Source organism: Phyllopteryx taeniolatus, chromosome 13, assembly GCF_024500385.1.
Source record: "Phyllopteryx taeniolatus isolate TA_2022b chromosome 13, UOR_Ptae_1.2, whole genome shotgun sequence".
Lineage (NCBI taxonomy): Eukaryota > Metazoa > Chordata > Actinopteri > Syngnathiformes > Syngnathidae > Phyllopteryx > Phyllopteryx taeniolatus.
The window spans coordinates 6682640-6703004 of record NC_084514.1 but is presented as its reverse complement, the minus strand read 5'-3'; the positions used below and the strand labels follow the sequence as shown (position 1 = coordinate 6703004).

The 20365-nt window shown below is 41.0% G+C and overlaps 1 protein-coding gene across 6 annotated transcripts in view; it reads right to left on the bottom strand.

Annotated features, from left to right (window-relative positions):
* Positions 1 to 19918, bottom strand: part of dph6 (diphthamine biosynthesis 6) — a 79631-nt gene extending 59713 nt beyond the window's left edge. For 3 of the 6 annotated variants that reach the window (XM_061794858.1, XM_061794861.1, XM_061794863.1), the window contains exons 1-3: positions 19764 to 19918; positions 19475 to 19566; positions 18024 to 18208 (exon numbers count right to left, since the gene is read on the bottom strand). In XM_061794858.1, coding sequence (XP_061650842.1) covers positions 18024 to 18208; positions 19475 to 19566; positions 19764 to 19786 — 300 coding nt within the window. In that variant the 5' untranslated portion in view covers positions 19787 to 19918. Of the gene's footprint in view, positions 1 to 2328; positions 2757 to 18023; positions 18209 to 19474; positions 19567 to 19763 lie in introns of those variants that run through there. The other 3 variants (XM_061794859.1, XM_061794862.1, XM_061794860.1) reach the window with 3 other exon arrangements.
* Between the last annotated feature and the right edge of the window lie 447 nt (positions 19919 to 20365).

Below are 20365 nucleotides of genomic sequence, written 5' to 3'. Positions count from 1 at the left end.
TAATTATATATACATTCATCTTGCTAAGGGCGTAAAAGAGTTGTTTAATGGAATTCATAGTCACGCTGCCTTCAGGTAAAACATGTATTTGACCAAATGATAGGACAGGAGAAAAGCACGACAGATCTTGGTTCAAAATGCGTCCCTTGTACAATAGGATCTCCAAAATCGAATAGAGTGTGTAATGTGACACTGTTTGACTTCAAAGTAGTTTTGGTTTCCAAACAATTTCGACGTAATGTAAAATGAATTAATACAATTTTAAGATTAATTCTGTCACTCACTTAAGTGTCTGAAGTAATTCTACTCACCCTGACTAACAGTTAATGACTAACAGTAATGCAGTGGGAACCTACAAAAAGCGACCACGCTGGCATTTTTCAATAATCTTGAGTCGACATACATTGTTCCGTTTCGTACTGTGACTTGGATTTCTGTTTGAGTCACGCATTCCTGTTTGACTGTACCACGGTGGTACAATCATGATAACAGCACCACAGACTGTTTTATCTGGGTATATTTTGCATGTTGTTTTTTTAGGAACAAACATTGAATAGAAAGATACATTATCATATTTGTTATGATCAGTTTTTTTCTTGTAACTGGCTCTTAATTTGATTAACTGGAAAGTAGTTCAATGGAAAGTAAGCCTATTAATTTTTTTGCATTTGTAATACGTTGTCTTGGCATTGTTTTATTGTAAATTGCCATCAATTCAAGTTATATGTCATATTTGCGAATTCCACCGTTGTTTTGCTGAAAGTAACACAGATGCCGTGTAAGTAATTATTTTTGAAATGAAGGTCCGTGATAGTGTAGCGGTTTAGTTCCCGCTCAGTGATGGGGTGAATGCGAATCGAATGGTTGTTTGTCAATGTGTGCCCTGTGATTGACTGGTGACTAGTCCAGAATTTCTCTCATTTGTCAGCTGGGACAGTTTTCAGCTTCCCGCAACCCTGGACAGGATAAGCTGTCTAGATAAAGGATAGGTGGACTTTTAGGTGACAGTAACTAGTAATAATAAATGCATTACTTGCCCAACACAGCCTAATACACAGGTGAAACTACAATATTGAGGAATAGAAGCCAGAAGCAGCAACCAAGACAATCAATTATACCATTAAATATTCATAATGCTATATTCCTTTGGAATACATAAGAAACCTCATTAGCTCCCTCCCAATGGCTGTCAGTGTGACGTCTTAATTATACTACTTAACAATACAAAAGCTCCATTTAGCAAAATGCTGGGTTTCCAAAATGCCTCCTTCAGCCCATTCTGGCAACGGTGAGATGCACGAGTTGGCGGATCTTGACTATTATGCGCCGCCTTGACAGATATTTCCATGCAAAAGAGACAAAAAAAAAATGTGCTTTTTATCGAGTCCAAAGTTGTTGACGCACACTTTCCATTATGTTATTGCCTCTTGTGTGTGGCGGGCTTCAGTGTGATGGCGAGGAAGGAGGAGGCGGAGGAATGGAAGGCGACGAGGTAGAGAAATTAATTAAAGTGCTTTGAATGACAGCTTGCTCAAGGGCATCGGGGCGCCATCACACACTGTATTGCCATCATCATATCGACACCACTTCTAACCCCTATCCTTTACCCCCCCCCCTTCTGTCAAACACTGCTAACCAGCCAACTCTTCCAGGTCCCATCAAGTAAGTGACTGGACGCTTGTAATGTTCTCTCCATTAGAACAGCCCGGCACCCTATAGTCATGTAATGTAATGACATGGTGAGAACATGGAGAGAGGGGCTGGGCCAGCTCAAGTGCATGTAGTACGTGGGGGATAGGGCCAACTTAGGTCAAGTGATTGTGTTTAATGCGACGCAGACACACAGTCCCGGGGCGTGGCTGGCTGTCCCGACAACTCAAGACACGCCACACTGACAAGAAGCTCAGTGTTGGCTTATTTTGTTTTAAATCAGCGTCTTTGTCGCATTTTGGGAAGGTGGACATACCCCAAGGTAACTCACCATGTTGCACAAGGAGTTGGGCCAGACATGATAGGATGATGTTATGATTCTAAGGCCCCCAACGCCCAAAAAATACAATAAAAATAAAAAATATTTTCCATATTCAAAAAAACCATCATATGGAATGCTTTGAAAATTCAGCACCAGAAGCCAGTTTCACTTCATGACATGAAATTTGGTAGGCATGTCGCTCATGATTAGACACCAAAAAAAAAATAGTCTCAAGAAGCCATCCGTAAAAACACATAAAGTCTGCTATTTTGGTTTGAAGCGGTCATTTTAAGTCAATGCTCTCCATTTCCAGGAGTCCTTCAAAAACAAAGTTGTTGTAGAGAAAGCGGACATACCTCAAGGTGACTCCCAAAGTCGCACAAGGAGTGATAGTAGACATTGGAGGAGGACGTTGTTATGATTCTTAGGCGAAATAAATTTACCAGGTTGAGGTCTTTCCATACATACCATATTTTGCAAGCATGTTCATTCAGGTGCAAATGTACGTATGGGAATGGTTGTGGGCAGGACGTTTGCAGGATCCTCTGTACTGATAAGCCGAAGGTTTTCACCTTTTGGGGTAAAGACAGCTTTACTTCCATCTAAAATCGGCCCATTACAATTATACTTACCTCACAAATACACAACTTGTTCCGAGCCGCTACAAATGCGATTCTAAACGGTGCAAAAAGTGAGACGAAAAATTCAAAGCTAGGTACAATGCGTCAGTGTATGACTTGACATGCAGGCTTAGCAGCTGTCTTTGCAAAGCTCCGGAAATCTTTTGCAGTCATTGGTAAATTGGCGAGGCTTTCTTTCCTGAGACGCCGTTGAGAGACGGGTCTGAGCTCACTGCCGGGCTCGTGGCGTGTCACGTGTCAGTCCTCAACAATTCAGTATGGCAGGAAAAGAACAACAAACCGCTCACAAAACTGGTTCTTAGGTAGGGTAAAATAGTAACCTCCAATGAGAGGTATGGTATTACACACAGTCTCATCAACGCAATGAGTGAGAATGCTTATTGTCCCATTGAAAGGGAATCTTTACAACCAACACTACTATCAACTATTGCTAGTTTCATTGCTAACTACATATACTGTATGCATTTTGTTGATTTATGTGTCCTTAGATATAATGCGGCAGACTAGTTTTACTGCTTGTTGTTTATACGCACATAAGCATATATAGTTCTTTATTCCGTATAGTACAGCTGTCACTTCACTGCTGGCTCTTATTTCTTTCTCGTAGTAGCTTAAATATTTTGTGATGCATGTATAGGTACTTTACGACATGCAACTCTGCCGACTCTTCTTGCTGCTGTTCACATCTGTATATATAGTATTTATTATCCATGTAGTTGCCACATACGCTGTTTACAACTAGACTATTTATTGATAAATGTATAGTTTTTTTTTAAACTAGCTGCTGACTATTCTTACTTCTGTTGAAATTCACCTCCTTATATATAGTATCGATTCATGTTTAGTTTGCCATTCCCATCCCTATGCTGCTTGTTCTGTCACAGTAAATGTTTACAAAGAAAATATTCCTTTATCTTTTGATAATTTATATTCTTGTGTGCTGCTACTGTCCACTTAATGCTCTGCAACAAGAATTTTCCCCTTTGGGCTATTAAAGGCTTATTACATTATATTCTGTGTTTACAACAATTCAGACACAGGGCCTAAGTGTATACGTATAGAATAATAGGAATGCAGTAAATTATGTAAAAAAGTTTAGAGAATAACGTTTCACGAGTTTCCTCTTGGATATATATGGAGAAATAAACACAGGCCTCACCAGAAGTGAGGCTAGGAGGGAGAAGGCCAAAGCAAGCACAAAGACCAGGTTTCGCCAAGCCCAAGGATGAAGGAAGCGTTCCATATCAACATGGATTGAAAATTAAACGTCGGGCGGCAGTCGAAACGGAAGCTAGTTTATCAAACTACCATAGGCCCATGAATAGTTACAATTCAATACGTTAATGTTAATGTTCTTTTCTGCAGAAATTGAGACAATGTCCCCGTTGTTTTTCACATTATCAACTGGGATTATTTTTGCAAAGAGAGGAAATGATGTAACAGGTACCAAACATTCCAGGTTTTGCTTGTCACCAATAAAAGGATAAAATCTTCAGTGGGTTAGGGCTATACATCAAAAAAGAAAAGAAAAAAAACTAATCCCAGCTCCGTCACAGCTGAGGTAAGAATGTCTAAGACAGAAATCAAAATGAGAGTCTCTCATGCCGCGGAGAGGTAAACCATGTCAGTTGCTTTTCATGGTCCGTATCAACCGGCGGGTCTGAGAGGGTCTATGCGCGTTCAAGTACTGACATCCACGTATATATACACACAGTCACGCGCTGATCTATAAACACACACACTCTCAAATGTAAATGTTGTTTCTGGTGAGGTCAGGTTCCAGGCTCTTGGCATATTGGCCCGCTCTGTCTGTCCTGTAGTCGACAGTGCGTCGCTCCAACCGACCATCACAGACCCTTCGCCCTCCCCCAGAGAGCGAATGCAGGAAAATATGCCAGTTTAACCTACCCTCCAGACTGGAGGTGGTGTTTTTCCAACAGTGGGTTATGACTTGAGCTTCGGAAACGTAAATGGGGCCTGCCACAAATCTTTCTTGTGGGGAATGGCTCACAAAATAAAACATAAAAAAAGGTAATAATCATTTTGGATCTAAAGACAGTTGAGCTGTCTGTTGTAAAATACTCAGCCTGACTGACTGTTGATACTATTTAAGTACATTTTTTTTCTCTCATAACAAGCCAATACATTAGGCTAAATGTCTACACTTAAGATTCCACGTTTCAGGTTTTGCCTGTGAAGAATACATTTTTAGAGGACCAGAGCGTCCTGTCTCTGGGTGAAAAAGAAGCAAATGTAAAAATCAATCAGCGCCATTGCCCACACATTGATCATATCCAGTACAACTATCTGGAATGTCCTGAAGAAGAAATAAACCACTGGTGTAAGTAACTTAGGAACAATCCTAAGAAATAGGACAACAGTTGATGACAGAAACATTATCGAATCGATTGTCACTGTATTGTGATACCAACATTGGCAAAATATGACTGTGACTTTTTACATTATTATTTGTGTTTACCGCACAAAATAAATCAAAACAAAGCCTGTTTAGCCAATAAAGGCAATGGGCAATAGTTGAAACCCATTTTAGGGTTATTTTTGTTGTTGAAAATTATTTTCTTAAGGGGAAATGGATGTATTTAATCTTTAATTTTGTGAAAGAAAATAGACTTGGGGAACTATCAGAAAATAAGTTTGTTTCGAAAATGGTGTAACATCGAACTTGTTAATCAATGACTTGAATGCAAATTTCCTCTTAAAATATTGTCGAAATCTGCGAAACCCGACTGTGAATATGCGGCGCCTCCCCCACTGAACAAAGTGCTAGCATGGCAGTGCTTAGTGGCTCAATGCCCTTGATGAGGCAAGATAAGGGTATCAGCTTCCATCATCGCTAACACGACTAAGCAAAGTACATTAAGTAGAAAAAAACAAACAAATTACAACGGCTCGAACCCCTGGCTCTTTATCTGGTGTCTAATTTGCGGGGATACACTAGCATCAATTTGGGGGGGAGTGGGGGGGGGGGGGGGTGATGGTCCTACTTCTAATAGATCCCTCTACTTCCAAGCATGGGCCGACAAACAATGCGCTATACGCTGCGCCGTTATCCAGGCACTAGTGCTTTGCAAAACAAGCCTGCGAGTCTCAACTGCATTGTTGGACAAACACAAGGATAAAGCTAACAATGCTATTGCATGAACAAAAGGTAAAGGGACCATAACACCAACATGAAACAAGTTTTGGCTGCTTTTAAGCTCATTCCATGAACAGCATTCAGTGGTACCCCCGAGCCGCAAACAAGCTTGCATTAGCTCGGTTATTGATCGTCTCTCCTAAACCCTCGCCAGTGACCCCTGAGGTCATGATTTATGTATTAGGCTGCTTTTAAGAAAAATCCATTTTCCAGTTGAGCCACCCCCGCCCCCCCCCCCCCCCCCCACCCGATGAACGTCTAATGCGGCACCGCGCCGGTAATCAGAGAGGGGCTGTATGTTTGATTTTGACACCCGCCTCCGCCCTCCTCCAGCAGTTCGCAACACTCCGACTTGTCTTCCAACACCTTAGCTCCTTAATCGATAGAACTAAGCGATTCCTCCGCCTGCCCGACAGCCTGCCCACTACAGCTACCCTCCATCTCTTGCAGCATCTTGATCGAGAAAAATGTGTGACGACAATGCAATAAAAACAAAATCAAGGAGCAGTAAGAACGTTTGGACAGTTTCTTTTTTCTAAAGCTGAGCCTGTGATGTATAAACTAAGGCCATTTGCAGCTGACTTTTGAATCGGAGGCTGGTTTCAAGTCAGACTGGGCATCACATGCAAGAAGTGCCTTGTACAGAAGGAAATAAAGAATGATTGACTGTTCCTGACCAGTCGCAAAACAGCGAGATACATTTCTGGAGTGTCTGAAATTGGGTTAACTGGATTTCCCAGTCTTTTAGCTTTTTTCTGTCACTGCGCTAAATTGATGAACACACTTGTCACAAATCAGTTCTCTAAATACAACCCCAAAAAAGGCAACAGTATCCAAAAACGTGAGGCAAAAAGGCAAGGTCGATCATCGGAACAGGGTCTAGTCTTACTGTGAGTCTGTGACGTGGAAACAAGGAATGCTGGAACGCAACGACAAGGAAGAACGAACTGGCGACTAGAAAAGAATGAGACACGAGGTTAAATGCAAGGGGTAATTAGGGTGAACGAGGCACAGGTGGTGAAGATGCTCTCAGGAGCGGGTGTGTACGAGACAGGGGGAAGACCACAACCGGAACACGCACCTATAACAATATTTAATTGAATACACTACAAAGACAAGATATTTAATGTTCAAACTGATCAACTTTATTGTTTTTAGCAAATAACCATTAACTTAGAATTTTATGGCTGCAACACGTTCCAAAAAAGCTGGGACAGGGTCATGTTTACCACTGTGTTACATCACCTTTTCTTTTAACAACATTCAATAAACGTTTGGGAACTGAGGACACTAATTGTTGAAGCTTTGTAGGTGGAATTCTTTCCCATTCTTGCTTGATGTACAGCTTCAGCTGTGCAACAGTCCGGGGTCTCCGTTGTCATATTTTACGCTTCATAATGCGCCACACATTTTCAATGGGAGTCTAGTACCCGCACTCTTTTACTACGAAGCCACGCTGTTTTAACACGTGCAGAATGTGGTTTGGCATTGTCTTGCTGAAATAAGCAGGGGCGTCCATGAAAAAGACGTTGCTTGGATGGCAGCATGTGTTTCTCCAAAACCTGTATGTACCTATCAGCATTAATGGTGCCTTCACAGATGTGTAAGTTACCCATGCCATTGGCACAAACACAGCCCCATAGCATCACAGATGCTGGCTTTTGAACGTCCATAACAGTCCGGATGGTTCTTTTCCTCTTTGGCCCACAGGACACGACGTCACAATTTCCAAAAATAATTTGAAATGTGGACTCGTCGAACCACAGAACACTTTTCCCCTTTGCGTCTGTCCATCTTAGATGAGCTCGGGCCCAGAGAAGCCGGCGACGTTTCTGGGTGTTGTTGATAAAGGCCTTTTGCTTTTCTTTGTAGAGTTTCAAGTTGCACTTACGGATGTAGCGCCGAACTGTATTTACTGACATTGGTTTTCTCAAGTGTTCCTGGGCCCACGTGGTGATATCCTTTACACATTGATGTCGGTTTTTGATGCAGTGCCGCCTGAGGGATCGAAGGTCACGGGCATTCAATGTTGGTTTTCGGCCTTGGCGTTTACATGCAGTGATTTCTCCAGATTCTCTGAACCGTTTGATAATATTATGAACCGTAGATGATGAAATCCCTACATTCCTTGCAGTTATACGTTGAGGAACATTGTCCTTAAACTGTTCGACTATTTTCTCACGCACTTGTTCACTAAGAGGTGAACCTTGCCCCATCTTTGCTTGTGAATGACTGAGCAATTCAGGGAAGCTCTTTTTGTCCCCAATCATGCCACCCACCTGTTCCCAATTAGCCTGTTCACCTGTGCGATGTTCCAAACACGTGTTTGATAAGCATTCCTCAACTTTCTCAGTCTTTTTTCCCACCTGTCCCAGCTTTTTTGGAACGTGATGCAGCCATAAAATTCTAAGTTAATGATTATTTGTTAAAAACAATAAAGTTTCTCAGTTTGAACATGAAATATCTTGTCTTTGTAGTCTATTCAATTAAATATAGGTTGAACATGATTTGCACATCATTGTATTCTGTTTTTATGTATGTTTAACACAACGTCCCAACTTCATTGGAATTGAGGTTGTAATAAAACGTAGACGCAATTTATAAAATTCTCTGCCACCTTACCTATAGAATACACTTTGAGCAAAAAGATCCAGAAGAGAGCATGACAGGCTAATAACCTTTTGAATCTATCCCAATTTCAAGAAAGTTCTGGGAAAATTTGGCCGCTCCAAACTTGTAGTATGACGGATATTGCAGACAAAGTTGAGAGATGCTCGGTGCTTTGTTATGAATGTTGCTTTCAGCATTAGAATTCCAGGTCCACAAGCGAAAGTTTGAAACATCAACGATTTCAGCCAACAGTATTCAGTGGGCTTTCTATCACAGTGTGAATTGGAGTTTAAGATAAACATTAATACTATTACAGTATTACAAGAGTTTGTATCGAATGAACCTTTTACCAAGAGAATGGGTCACACGACTTTCTATTTTGATTACCAAGACAGATGGACTTTTAATTTTTTTGTAATGTTTGGTCCCAGGCAAGAAAGAAAGGCCTTGGTGGACGTCTGTGCTCTACTGCGGGCCATTCTTTAGAGCATATGTACATCCATGTAAGCTTTCTTACATTTTCATGTTGCTCTATTGAAGGTCAGGATCTAAATTAGGGAGAAATTACTGCACATGAAAGCATCTACAAATGGAGGAAGTGTAAACTGATCAGCCTCAACAATGTTTCGCCGAATGCATTCCAGCGCGGCAAATTCGACTAGAAAGTAACATTTCCATCCTCCCCGAGCTGGCGTTCAGTGCGACAGAGATGTCATGCCGCCGCTAATTAAAGCTGGCGGATGGGAACGCGTGCGTAGAGATCATCTATAGTTCTTCATCACTCTAATGAGCTTAAATGTCTTTGTCTGCATTCGTCAGCTCAAAGGTTACCAAGTAATAGAGTCACCAACGTGTAGTCTGTGACTTAAATTGTAACATGAGTGCTGTGTTTCTGCCACGTGTGGTATTATCTCTCAGCGAGTAAGCCTCTCAAGCTTGACCAGTAGTACAATGCAAAAGTCTTTAAATTGGTTGTTTTTGCAATGCAATGACTATAAACAAGGGTATGTACCTCCTCCAGGGTTACACTTAAAAAACAAAAGTGCTGTTTTGGCCATTTGTTTGATCCAGGCTACTTCCAGGTTCGTGGAGATAGGGTTAGGGACAGTTCCGTAACTGTGATTAACATCTTTTAAAATCTCACAATCTCACAAAATAACCACCTTGGCTGTTCACACAGAACACAGCAAAGGCGGGATTAATCCCACAACAGCAGTGCATTCGCGGCATCCTGTAATTAGATGCATGATCACGTCAGGTCAAGCAAGTATAAAACACTTGACAGACAGCAACATCGCTTTCAACACAATGAGGTGGGAGAAGTGAGTGTCGGGTGTCAAACTTCATACCCCTGTCCCAGCTTTCCAGCATTCAATTTACACACAGGTGTCATGCTGCCTCTTGTACAGCTCTGATTCTACCCAATATCGATGTTCCCTCCTTATACATTGTTGCTCTTTTTCCAAAACAACAACTTGGGGGGGAAATGTTGAAAAGTAACAGCTTTTACAAGCATAGTAACAGGGGTCAGGGGTCCTCCGTTTATGACAACGTTCCATTCCAGGCGGTGACATGAACCGAATTAGTACCCAAGTCGGAATCTGCCAAAGTCTATCACTCACCTACGCGAACACAGTAGTGAAGTCATAATTCCAGTAATTTTTTGCATGAAAAACACCATTTGTATGCTGCGCAAACTAGTTTATTGCATGCTGCTCATAGCGTCGAAACCAGAGACTAACTCCAGAAGCGGAATATTTGTAGGACAACTCTGAGCCATTTATACAGATCAGAGACACAATTCTGGCTTCAACCGGAGATGTAAAAACAGATTAAAGCCCAATGTAAAGGTAAGAATATGTTCATGTACCTGCACCTTTGGCCAGATACTCACCAAAATAGAATCCCAGCCTTCAATAGGAATAGATTTGTGTATTACATTGTGTGACTCTATTAACGTTTAACAATGTCAAAATGACTACTGCGAAAATAAGGTCATTAAAAGACCAAAGCTCGTGATTTACAGGACTGTAAATACAGTGTAGTGTACCTATTAAAAAGCAAGCACGCAGCCGGGGGATGGATCTGTCATCTCACAACAGAGCTCTGCTTTTACCTGACCTTGAACACACATACACACCACATACTGTACATGTGCACTAGCGGGGGTCATGGGGCACAAAAAGCCCCTGTGTCAGGTCACAGAGCACAGCGAGAAGGATAAAGGATTTGAGGGATGTGATATGACTAATATGAGGGGTTTTGCCGGCCTTCGGGGTGGTGGTGGGTGGAGGCGGGGGGTGGGGGGACGCGCAGCGGGAGGAGCTGAGCGTTACAGCCAGGGGTGACTGACACTGCTGATCTGTATCACACATCAGAGCGGATCACACACACATGGAATATGGAATCACACATGGTACTGTATTGGAGAGAACCATTTTGCAACTCTAAAATCCACAATAAAAAATACCTAAGCAATGCTTTGTAAAGGTCTTTAGAATAGGGATGGGCATAATTATGTGCAATTGATTAACTGAATCTTGAAGCAACTTGAGGCAAAACAAAGTGTAGAGTTGCTGTGGAGTCACTCTGAGGTAGTCTGTGCCTGAAGAAGTCAAACATTACCATCAGCTGAGGCCGACATCCACTGGTTAAACTACTCCGAGCAGTATTAATCTCCATTTACACAATATAGAGTTCAAAACTTTAATTAAGATTTTACTATACTAGTTTCTATCCCTCAATTGAAACCTGTATTTACCTCTGCCACCCATTTTCTTATTCTTTTGTTACAAAGCTTGTAATTCTTAAGTGCATGTTCTTGAAATGATGACCGATATTGGAAAAAAAAATGTCAGAATGTTACGAGAAAAAAAGTCTCAATATTATGGAACACAAAGTGCAATCTTACCAGAAGTCAGACTTTTCTATTTAAGAAAACCGGAATCTTACGGGGAAAAAAATTCAAATAAAAAAATCAACATTTCATGAACTTAAATCTTGAATGAAGTCATATTTTTTTATTTTACAGCCATGAATGTACACATGCAGAAAGATAACGACCGTCAAGTGAATCATAATATTCCAAGAATATATATTTCCTTTTTTTTGGGAGAAATAAAAGAAAAAGAAAAGCACAAATATTTAACAATAGTACCGAGTAATATATGGCAGGTCTCTCAATCTCAGGCTGTTGCGTTCATGTTCTAATGTGAATTATGACATTCATTTGACAAATTTACAACTTTCTCATACATTGACTTTTATTCACAAAAAAATTCTTACGAAGTTCCTCATGATTGAACTTGTTTATACTATGCTCCCTAACACTCCATTGTACTTCGTATTTTCTTTTCCATCTAAAATTAATATCACAATAATTTGAACCAGGAAACTAAAGTAGTGCACTCTGAAAAAAGAACAAAAACCACCTGCTCAATCAGTGGTTCATTTTCCTCATCTAGGTCAATTTAGTCCTAACTGCCCATCCTTACTTAGGACACGCAGATGTCATCTAATAAATGAAGATGCCTCAATACAGCCATATAACCGAAAGAGAGGGCTCTTTCTGTTCTGTTCTTCTCCCGAAACAAGATTGTTCAAAGACGAGCACCTTCGCAGGATGGGCCGGGATGGTCGGCCGTCCCATTGCATGTCGATCGGGTTACACAGTTCAAAGCCAGGCTGCCACGCACGGCCAGCGGTGAGAGCAAAGAGGCCGAGGATAGGGCCGCATTGTCCTGCTGTCATTAGCGCCGTTGCCAGCAGATGGATGGCTCATCCCCCCCCGCTATTATGATTGGGATTCTTCTTCCTCTCTTCTCTGTCAACAAAAGGTTCAGAAGAATATGATCTCCTCCTTTGATTCTTTTGAATGGCTCCAAACATGCCAGTGGAGAGCATCCATTTCCTGGTTGTGTCCATAGATGGCACTGTTGGCTCACGCTGACAAAAAGCAGGAGGAAGGCAGGAAGAATTCTCCACACTGAAACTCATCAACTCGGGGAGAAGAAATCTTTCATCTTTTGCTGTGGTGTCATTTGCCAAATATAATCTTGTAACTTCTATTTCATTCGTGAATCTTTCAAAACATCACACTGTATGAACAGAGCTCTTTTTTTCTTTCTTTCTTTTTTCTTTCTTATCCACGCAACAGCTTGTCATTAAAAGGAGTGAGTTTTTTTTTTTTAAAACTTCTCAACATTACTGTATATGTGTTGAACATAACTAAAAGACTTATTTTGTCGAATGGCACAAGTTCGTAAACCATCCAATTTACACGGCGTGACTACAATCCCCAGCAAACTTGACATCCGAGATCACAAAGTTGTTCTTTTGGCTGACAAGAGAGAGCAAGAGAGGGAGGAAGCCGGTTGTTTATGGTTGCAGGTCTGCCGATGACGGTGCGAGAGCTCAACGAGGGGATCGCTGGAGGTCTCCGAGCCTACGAGGGGCCCCGCGGGACTGCAACTGCCGTGATCTATGGCCTGTGTGACTGGGGAGGTCAGTGCTGAGAAGCCATGGAAACAGGGAAATTAGCAGCGCTTCGCAATTATAGAGGCCTGACCACAGGGGGAAGATGGGATTATATCGCATACCAGAAACATGTGTACAACCTTGTCAGAAAAAGAGGTACAGTAGGAGTTCATGTGGGTCCCTCGAGGTACAATCTCCACTAATCTACACCCATAGGGATAATTACTGGACTTTCCCAGGGCCTAAAACCTGCAGGTATGTTCCCAAGAGTTAAAAGCTGTTGGCCTCGCTTCACGATCTTCGGCTAGTCTGATCACCGCTAGATTTATACCAGCGACAACGGGACCATGCTACTGGCGGTGAGGAACAAGAGCAGTGGCGTGAAGTGAAGCTTTGTCGCAAAAATATTATTTCCAATAATGCACAGACAACGATACCTTTATTCATCATCGAAGTTGTAAGATACATCATGACACTCCCATTCCGATACTTTCGTAACACTTGGCGCAGTGTGGCACATGCCTGCATTGAACACAAGACAAGACTGGCTCGTTGAAGAGAAAGAAGTGCAGGGCTCATATCATATCGTGTCATGTTTCATCAAACATGATAAGTTGTCATCATTGAAGTGGTGAATCCACAGATTTGCTAGCAGCACTCTTGTATTCTGCACTTTAGTATGTGTGATTTATTACTTTGCTTATGTTAACCCCACACTTGTTTGGCAGAATTTACCAGAGTAAGTATGTAAAGGTATTTAATAAATTTACAACTGTAAATAATTTCATTTCATATTAACTCATGCTTCATTTGCCTTTATCTTACCATATGCCTAGCCTATAAGAAGGAACTATTTATGTATAATACATCTTATATTTAAAGATTAATTTATTGCTTGTGCTTTTTTGAACACGCATGAGAAAAGCCCCTTGAAAAAAATGATCAAATAGCAATTGCAAAAATACTGAGGGGGAAATAAAGAAATTCCCCCCCCCCCCCAAAAAAAAGCCCTTGCGTCTACAAGAAGGAGGTTTCTATTTTGGACCCTCAGGGTACCATTTTGACCAATGTGGACATAATTCCTGGACTCTGAGGTAACTGTCTGTGCTTTCCCAAGGCCGAAAACGTACAGGTATGTTCCCGAGATTAAAAGCCAAGTGTACAGATTCAGTTCAGGGTATGGAAGGAGTCTATTTCTGGTCGTTAAGATACCATCTTCACCAAGATGGATATAATTACTGGGCTCCGAGGTGACTGTTTGTACCCTTCCCAGGGCCTGAAAGGTTATACTGTACGCCGCAAACTAAAGTGTAAAGTCACGAATCAGGGGAACAAATGCAATACATAGTCCAGACGTGGTCGGAGTCTATTCTGACACTCATGGGCATAATTCTTGGACTACACTTTGAAAGCCAACTGTCATGGGTACAAAATGTGGTACCTAGTACGGTAGAAGTCTAGAAATGGTAGAAGTCGATTTCTGAACTTCAATGCACCAACTTCATCCATGTGAGGTTAATTTAACCCGAAGTTTTTGTATCTTTCCCAGGAAACTGAAGTTATACATATTTTCCCAAGATTTAATGAAGTGAAGAATCAAGGGAACAAATGTGGTGCAGTCTAAAAGTCTTAAGAATCAATTTCTCCCAACGTACCATCTTCACCAACGTGTGTTTCTCATATTTACTGGACTACAACATAACTGTCTATAACTTTTTCCTGGGTCAAAAAACCTAAAGGTATCTTCCCAAGATTCAAGACTCAAGGGTCCAAATGCAGTAGGACAATAGGAGTCTCAAAATGGGAGGAGTTTATTTCTGACCCACATGGTACCACCTTCACCGTGTGGGCTTGATTCCGGGATACCAAGGTAAAGTGTTGACCCTCAAGATACCATTCTTCAGCAATGTGGCGATGATAACTTTACGCTGAGTTGACTTGTTTTTGTACCTTTCCCAGGGCCCAAGCAGTTCTTTGTTGGTTCTCAAGATTTAAAAGTCAATAGTGAAGGGAACAAGCAGAAGACTGTGTATGGTAGGAGTGCATATTTGACCCTCAAAGCAAAATCTTCAGCAGCATGGGCAAAATGACTTGACTCTGAGGTAACTGTTTTGTTAAGAAGGTAAATGTAACTTCCCAAGGTTTAGAGGTCAAGAACCAAGCGTACACAATGCAGTACAGGTGGCGGAAAGAGGTAGTAGTCAATTAGTTTTCTTTTTATTGTTATTAGTCGATTTCTGACTCTTAAAGTGCCTTTAATTTTAAAATAGTGACTTACTACAGTTAAAGGTTTTATGATGGGGAAGGTTTTGGCCCGAGAACTGATCATTTCCCATGAGAATTTGTTTTATTTTTTTTGTCAATCCAAACAAATTGGAGGTCGCCCAGCATCCCAGAAGGCGTTGTTCTCAGACTTGCAGGTTCCACTGTACTTTTTGGTGTATGTCACTGTGATTACTCATAAAGGCTCAAAACCCAGAAAGAATGAGAATGTGTGTGTGGGGCGGGTGACGCACACGGGAAACAAAAGCACGCAGGCGAAACGTGTAAAGCCACCGACTTAAACAGAAGATGACAAAGAAAGTCAGACCGAGGGCGCAAACTGCCCGCAGGCAAGCTGGCCAGTCCCTCGCTACCCTGGCAAAGTGTGGAAAAGCAAGGGGGGTCCTGGAGCCCCCCACCAACACCACTGCACAGGCACATTCTCTCATTCAGTACGACAACTCAAAAGAAATGTTAACATTGCCAGATATGAGCGAGAATGTAGACTAGGGTAGCAGCTATTGAAGAATTGTAGAATCCATTATAGTGCCAATTATCCCATCGATTAATTGAGTAGTCAGATAATAAATGTATTTGTCATTATTAAACAACGATACCAATGCAAAAACCACATGGTATGTGCAGGTACAGCATTGTTTTTGTCAACTTGGGGTCGCCATCCTCACGTTCTACACTGTGGTATCTGTGACTTTGAATGTGTGTGGCTTCAACGGGAAGGACCTGGCCTGGTGAGTGACATGTGACTATCCTTGACCACTCGTGGGGGCATTACAAAACTTTCTAACTCTAGTGGTTGTAGGAGATATTAGAGCCATCAATTGTCTGAGCCGCTTCTCCTCACTAGGGTCGCGGCCGTGCTGGAGCCTATCCCAGCTATCATCGGGCAGGAGGCGGGGTACACCCTGAACTGGTTGCCAGCCAATCGCAGGGCACATACAAACAACCAACCATTTGCACTCACATTCACACTTACGGGCAATTTAGAGTCGTCAATTAACCTACCATGCATGTTTTTGGGATGTGGGAGGAAACCGGAGTGCCCGGAGAAAACCCACGTAGGCACGGGGAGAACATCCAAACTCCACACAGGCGGGGCCGGGGATTGAACCCCGGTGCTCAGAACTGTGAGGCAGATGCTCTAACCAGTCATACGCCATGCTGCCGAGAGATTAGGTATTAGATTAAATTACCTTAGATATCACTTTGCTTCGAATTTTATATATACATATATATATTTTTTAATATATATATATATAAAGCGTACAAAAGTTTTAAGTATAAAAGTGTTTTTATTGAAACAGTGATTTTTGTAAACTCCCAAGTAAAAAAAAATAAACCTCATAAATATGGCCATATTTTCTGAAGGAGGGGGAAAACTGGATTAAATGGAATATTAATTTTTGTTTATAGATAATCATTTTGTTGGCACTGTGACATGAAAAGCAACTAGTTCCAACTTTTTATATAAAACTTTAATTATCCAACAGAGCACTTTGAAAGTGACTTACCAAGTACGACAGATTAAGAGCACCGACATGACTTTGTCATCTGCCGTGCAGTTTAGCAGCTCTTTACAACATGTGCAAAAAGCATCGCGGCCATTGAGCGGGCCAGATGGAATCAGACAAGTGAGGCCCCTCTGAGACGGCACTAATGGGCTACTAAGTGAATAAGAATCCAAAGAGGAGGACTTGTAAAACATCTCGGTGGTGTGACGTGGCGTGAACCTTAACCGGCGGGAGAAGTTTAGTGGCACTCGGAGAGCTCGACAAACGTGAAGAGCGGTCGGCAGAGCACATCAGCCAACTCGCTTTGGGATTGGAAGACTTATATGAGTTTGGTGTGTCGTGAAACTTTCTGTCCAATGTCAAGAAGATGGCAGATTTAGTGTCTCTATGTAAAGATTACAAATAAATGACCAAAGTACTGTACCTCACATACGTGCAGCACATTCTAAACATTCATCCATTTTCCGTACCGCTTCTCCTCACTACGGTCGCAGGCGTGCTGGAGCCTATCCCAGCTATCTTCGGCGAGAGGTAGGGTACACCCTGAACTGGTTGCTAGCCAATCGCAGGGCATATAGAAACTAACAACCATTCACACTCACATTCACACCTATGGGCAATTTAGAGTATTCACTCAACCTACCACGCATGCTTTTGGGATGTGGGAGGAAACCGGAGTGGAGTGGACGACTGGTTAGAGCATCTGCCTCACAGTTCTGAGGACCGGGGTTCAATCCCCGGTCCCGCCTGTGTGGAGTTTGGATGTTCTCCCCGTGCCTGCGTGGGTTTTCTCCGGGCACTCCGGTTTCCTCCCACATCCCAAAAACATGCATGAATTGGAGACTCTAAATTGCCCGTAGGTGTGAATGTGAGTGTGAATGGTTGTTTGTTTCTATGTGCCCTGCGATTGGCTGGCAACCAGTTCAGGGTGTACCCCACCTCCTGCCCGATGATAGCTGGGATAGGCTCCAGCAAGCCCGCGACCCTAGTGAGGAGAAGCGTCTCAGAAAATGTTTATTCAATTAGTATTAGTAATCTAGAAACTTCAATTGTTTATTTTTTTCTGTGCTTTCATTTCAGAGTAAAGTGAGAAACTGAAGTTCATAAATTTCAATATAAACAAAGCTGGAAAAATTGGTGCGTTCTAAAACCTTTGACTGAGAGTGTACATATATTGTAATATAATTTTTAACACTTTCATAACATTAGTGTAAAATGTGCTTTTCTACAAATAAATTCAACCCCCTCAATAGCGGCTAACCACATCTGCAGCTGATGAAATAATCGTTGTGACCACTATTTTTTGCAACCACTGTACATAGTAAGTTTAAAAAGAAGAAACAATTTGTTCCTAAACTCCACCAAGCGAGAGGTACCTTGACAAGGCTTAGAAGCTGATAAAGATCCTCCACCTCATCTCCCTCCGTCTCCCGATAGTCTCTGCTAGTGTCCAAGCTTGAGCCCTGGATGGTGCGTCGGTAAAGTGGCACGTCCATGGCCTCGGCGTACAGCTCAATGGCCTGGTGGCCCACCGTTTGGTACATGTAACTGTCCAGCTCATCTGCGACGCAGGAGAAGAGGTTCAAGACAATGCTTGCACATAGACAAGATGTGATGACATAGGGAGCATAAACTGCTATTGTTTGTTTTTTAAGAAGTACAGTGTACTCCCGCATACTCGTGGCTCGCTTTTTTTCCAAATTTTCTCTTTTTTTCTCAACTTTTTTTTTTTCAATTATTTTCTTTTGTTTTTCTTTTTGTTTTTCAGGGAAACCAACCCCAAAAAGGCTTATTTGCGGTTTATTCCTGCTTATTCAAGAATCTTTTCGGTTTAAAATAATATATATTTGTTTTTTTCTTTTTTTTTAAATGAAAATATAATGGCTGTCAATTATCGCCGCATTTTCGCTATTCGCAGTCTGGGGTTGCACTGTATTAGTATTAGTAATCTAGAAACTAAACCATTAAATAATGAGTGTTACAATAATGTTTATTAAAATAATGGCATGAGAGAAAATACATGTAAAACGTTAAAATATATTTAAAAGGATAACAGAAGTAATACAAAAAATCTAAATACAAAATAATGCAAAAATGTACATTAAATATAATAAAAAATATAATTAATGAATAAAAAGTAATATTACAAAACTTAAGCACCAAGCTGAGGACTGTTGAAAATCCCAATTTCATTCAAATAAAAGATTCTGCCCAAGATTTGCCTCTTATTCTCTCAACATTGGCATTATTATCTTGTAATGGTACAATTTAGTGTGAGATTACGAATAATTATTTTCCTTAGTTCTATGTAATTTGACACTTTTATTGTATTTTTATTAAGGGTAGAAGCATAACAAGGGGACATCAAAAATATACACACACACACACACACACAAAATGATAAACTACAGTATGAGTACAACATTAAAAAGTTAAATATAAACGGGCGGCAAAATCGTGTTTTTCGGTTAACGCAACACTCCAAATTGTCCGTAGGTGTGAATGTGAGCGTAAATTGTTTTTTGTCTATATGGCCCCTGGCGACCAGTCCAGGGTGTACCCAGCATCTTGGCTAAATTTTGCTGGGATAGGCTCCAGTAAACCTGCAATCCTAATGAGTATACGCGGCACAAAAAAATGAAAGGATGCATATAGATAATAGATAAAATAAATGTATTTATATTTTTATGCTGTCTAATACTTTATGCAAGATTTTGCACAATTATATTTCATATATTTCTTATGTACCCAAATAAGGTAACAAAATATTAGAAAGTCCACTTCTACACCACAGCAAACCACAATAATAAACACAATGCATCCTCACCTTTGTGGGCTGGGCGTAGGTTGGCCAGAGCTACAATGTGATGCCCAGCAGCCACACACTGCATCATGTTATAGCAGCTGTCTTTGCCCCCACTGCAATCATAACAGATAACCATACTATGTATGTGTCATAATAGCGCACATTTGAGTTTGGAGCATGATTTGTTCCTGTTTCCAATACAATACTGTACAGCAAGTAATGTGCTTTGACAAAGTATAGCTGAACTATATGAAACGTAATATATATGTACTTTTGGCAACATTTAAGAACGCGGTGAGATGCCGTTTACCTTATTAACGCGACTACTTTCATCTTCAGATGTAATTTGGGGTCAAAACTCGTATTAATTCCAAACGTATTCACTGAAAAATTGGAATACTGTGGTACTCCAAGCCGGTGCTCGAGCTTGGTCTGTTTACAACTACTCGTGCAGACTTCCGGGTTGGAAGGACCGAACACATTCAATATGGTGCCCCGAAATGTGCCTGATAGAAACGCGACACTAGAATCCTTCAGTGTCGCGTTTCCAAGACAGCCTGCACCTTTAGCATTTTATGTTTCTCTCTCTCTCTCTCTCTCTCTCTCTCATTTAAATAAATGGATGGATATATATATATATATATATATATATATATATATATAAAATGTCTTTATAGTTTTATGCTGTCTAATATTCTCTCTCTCTCTCTTTATATATATATATATATATATATATATATATATATATATATATATATATATAAAATGTCTTTATAGTTTTATGCTGTCTAATATTCTCTCTCTCTCTCTCTCTTTATATATATATATAAAACACATACCGCAGTTAAGCACCTCAAAAATAAGCAAACAAAACAACACATTAAAACAGCTGCTATTATAAAAACTTCAACA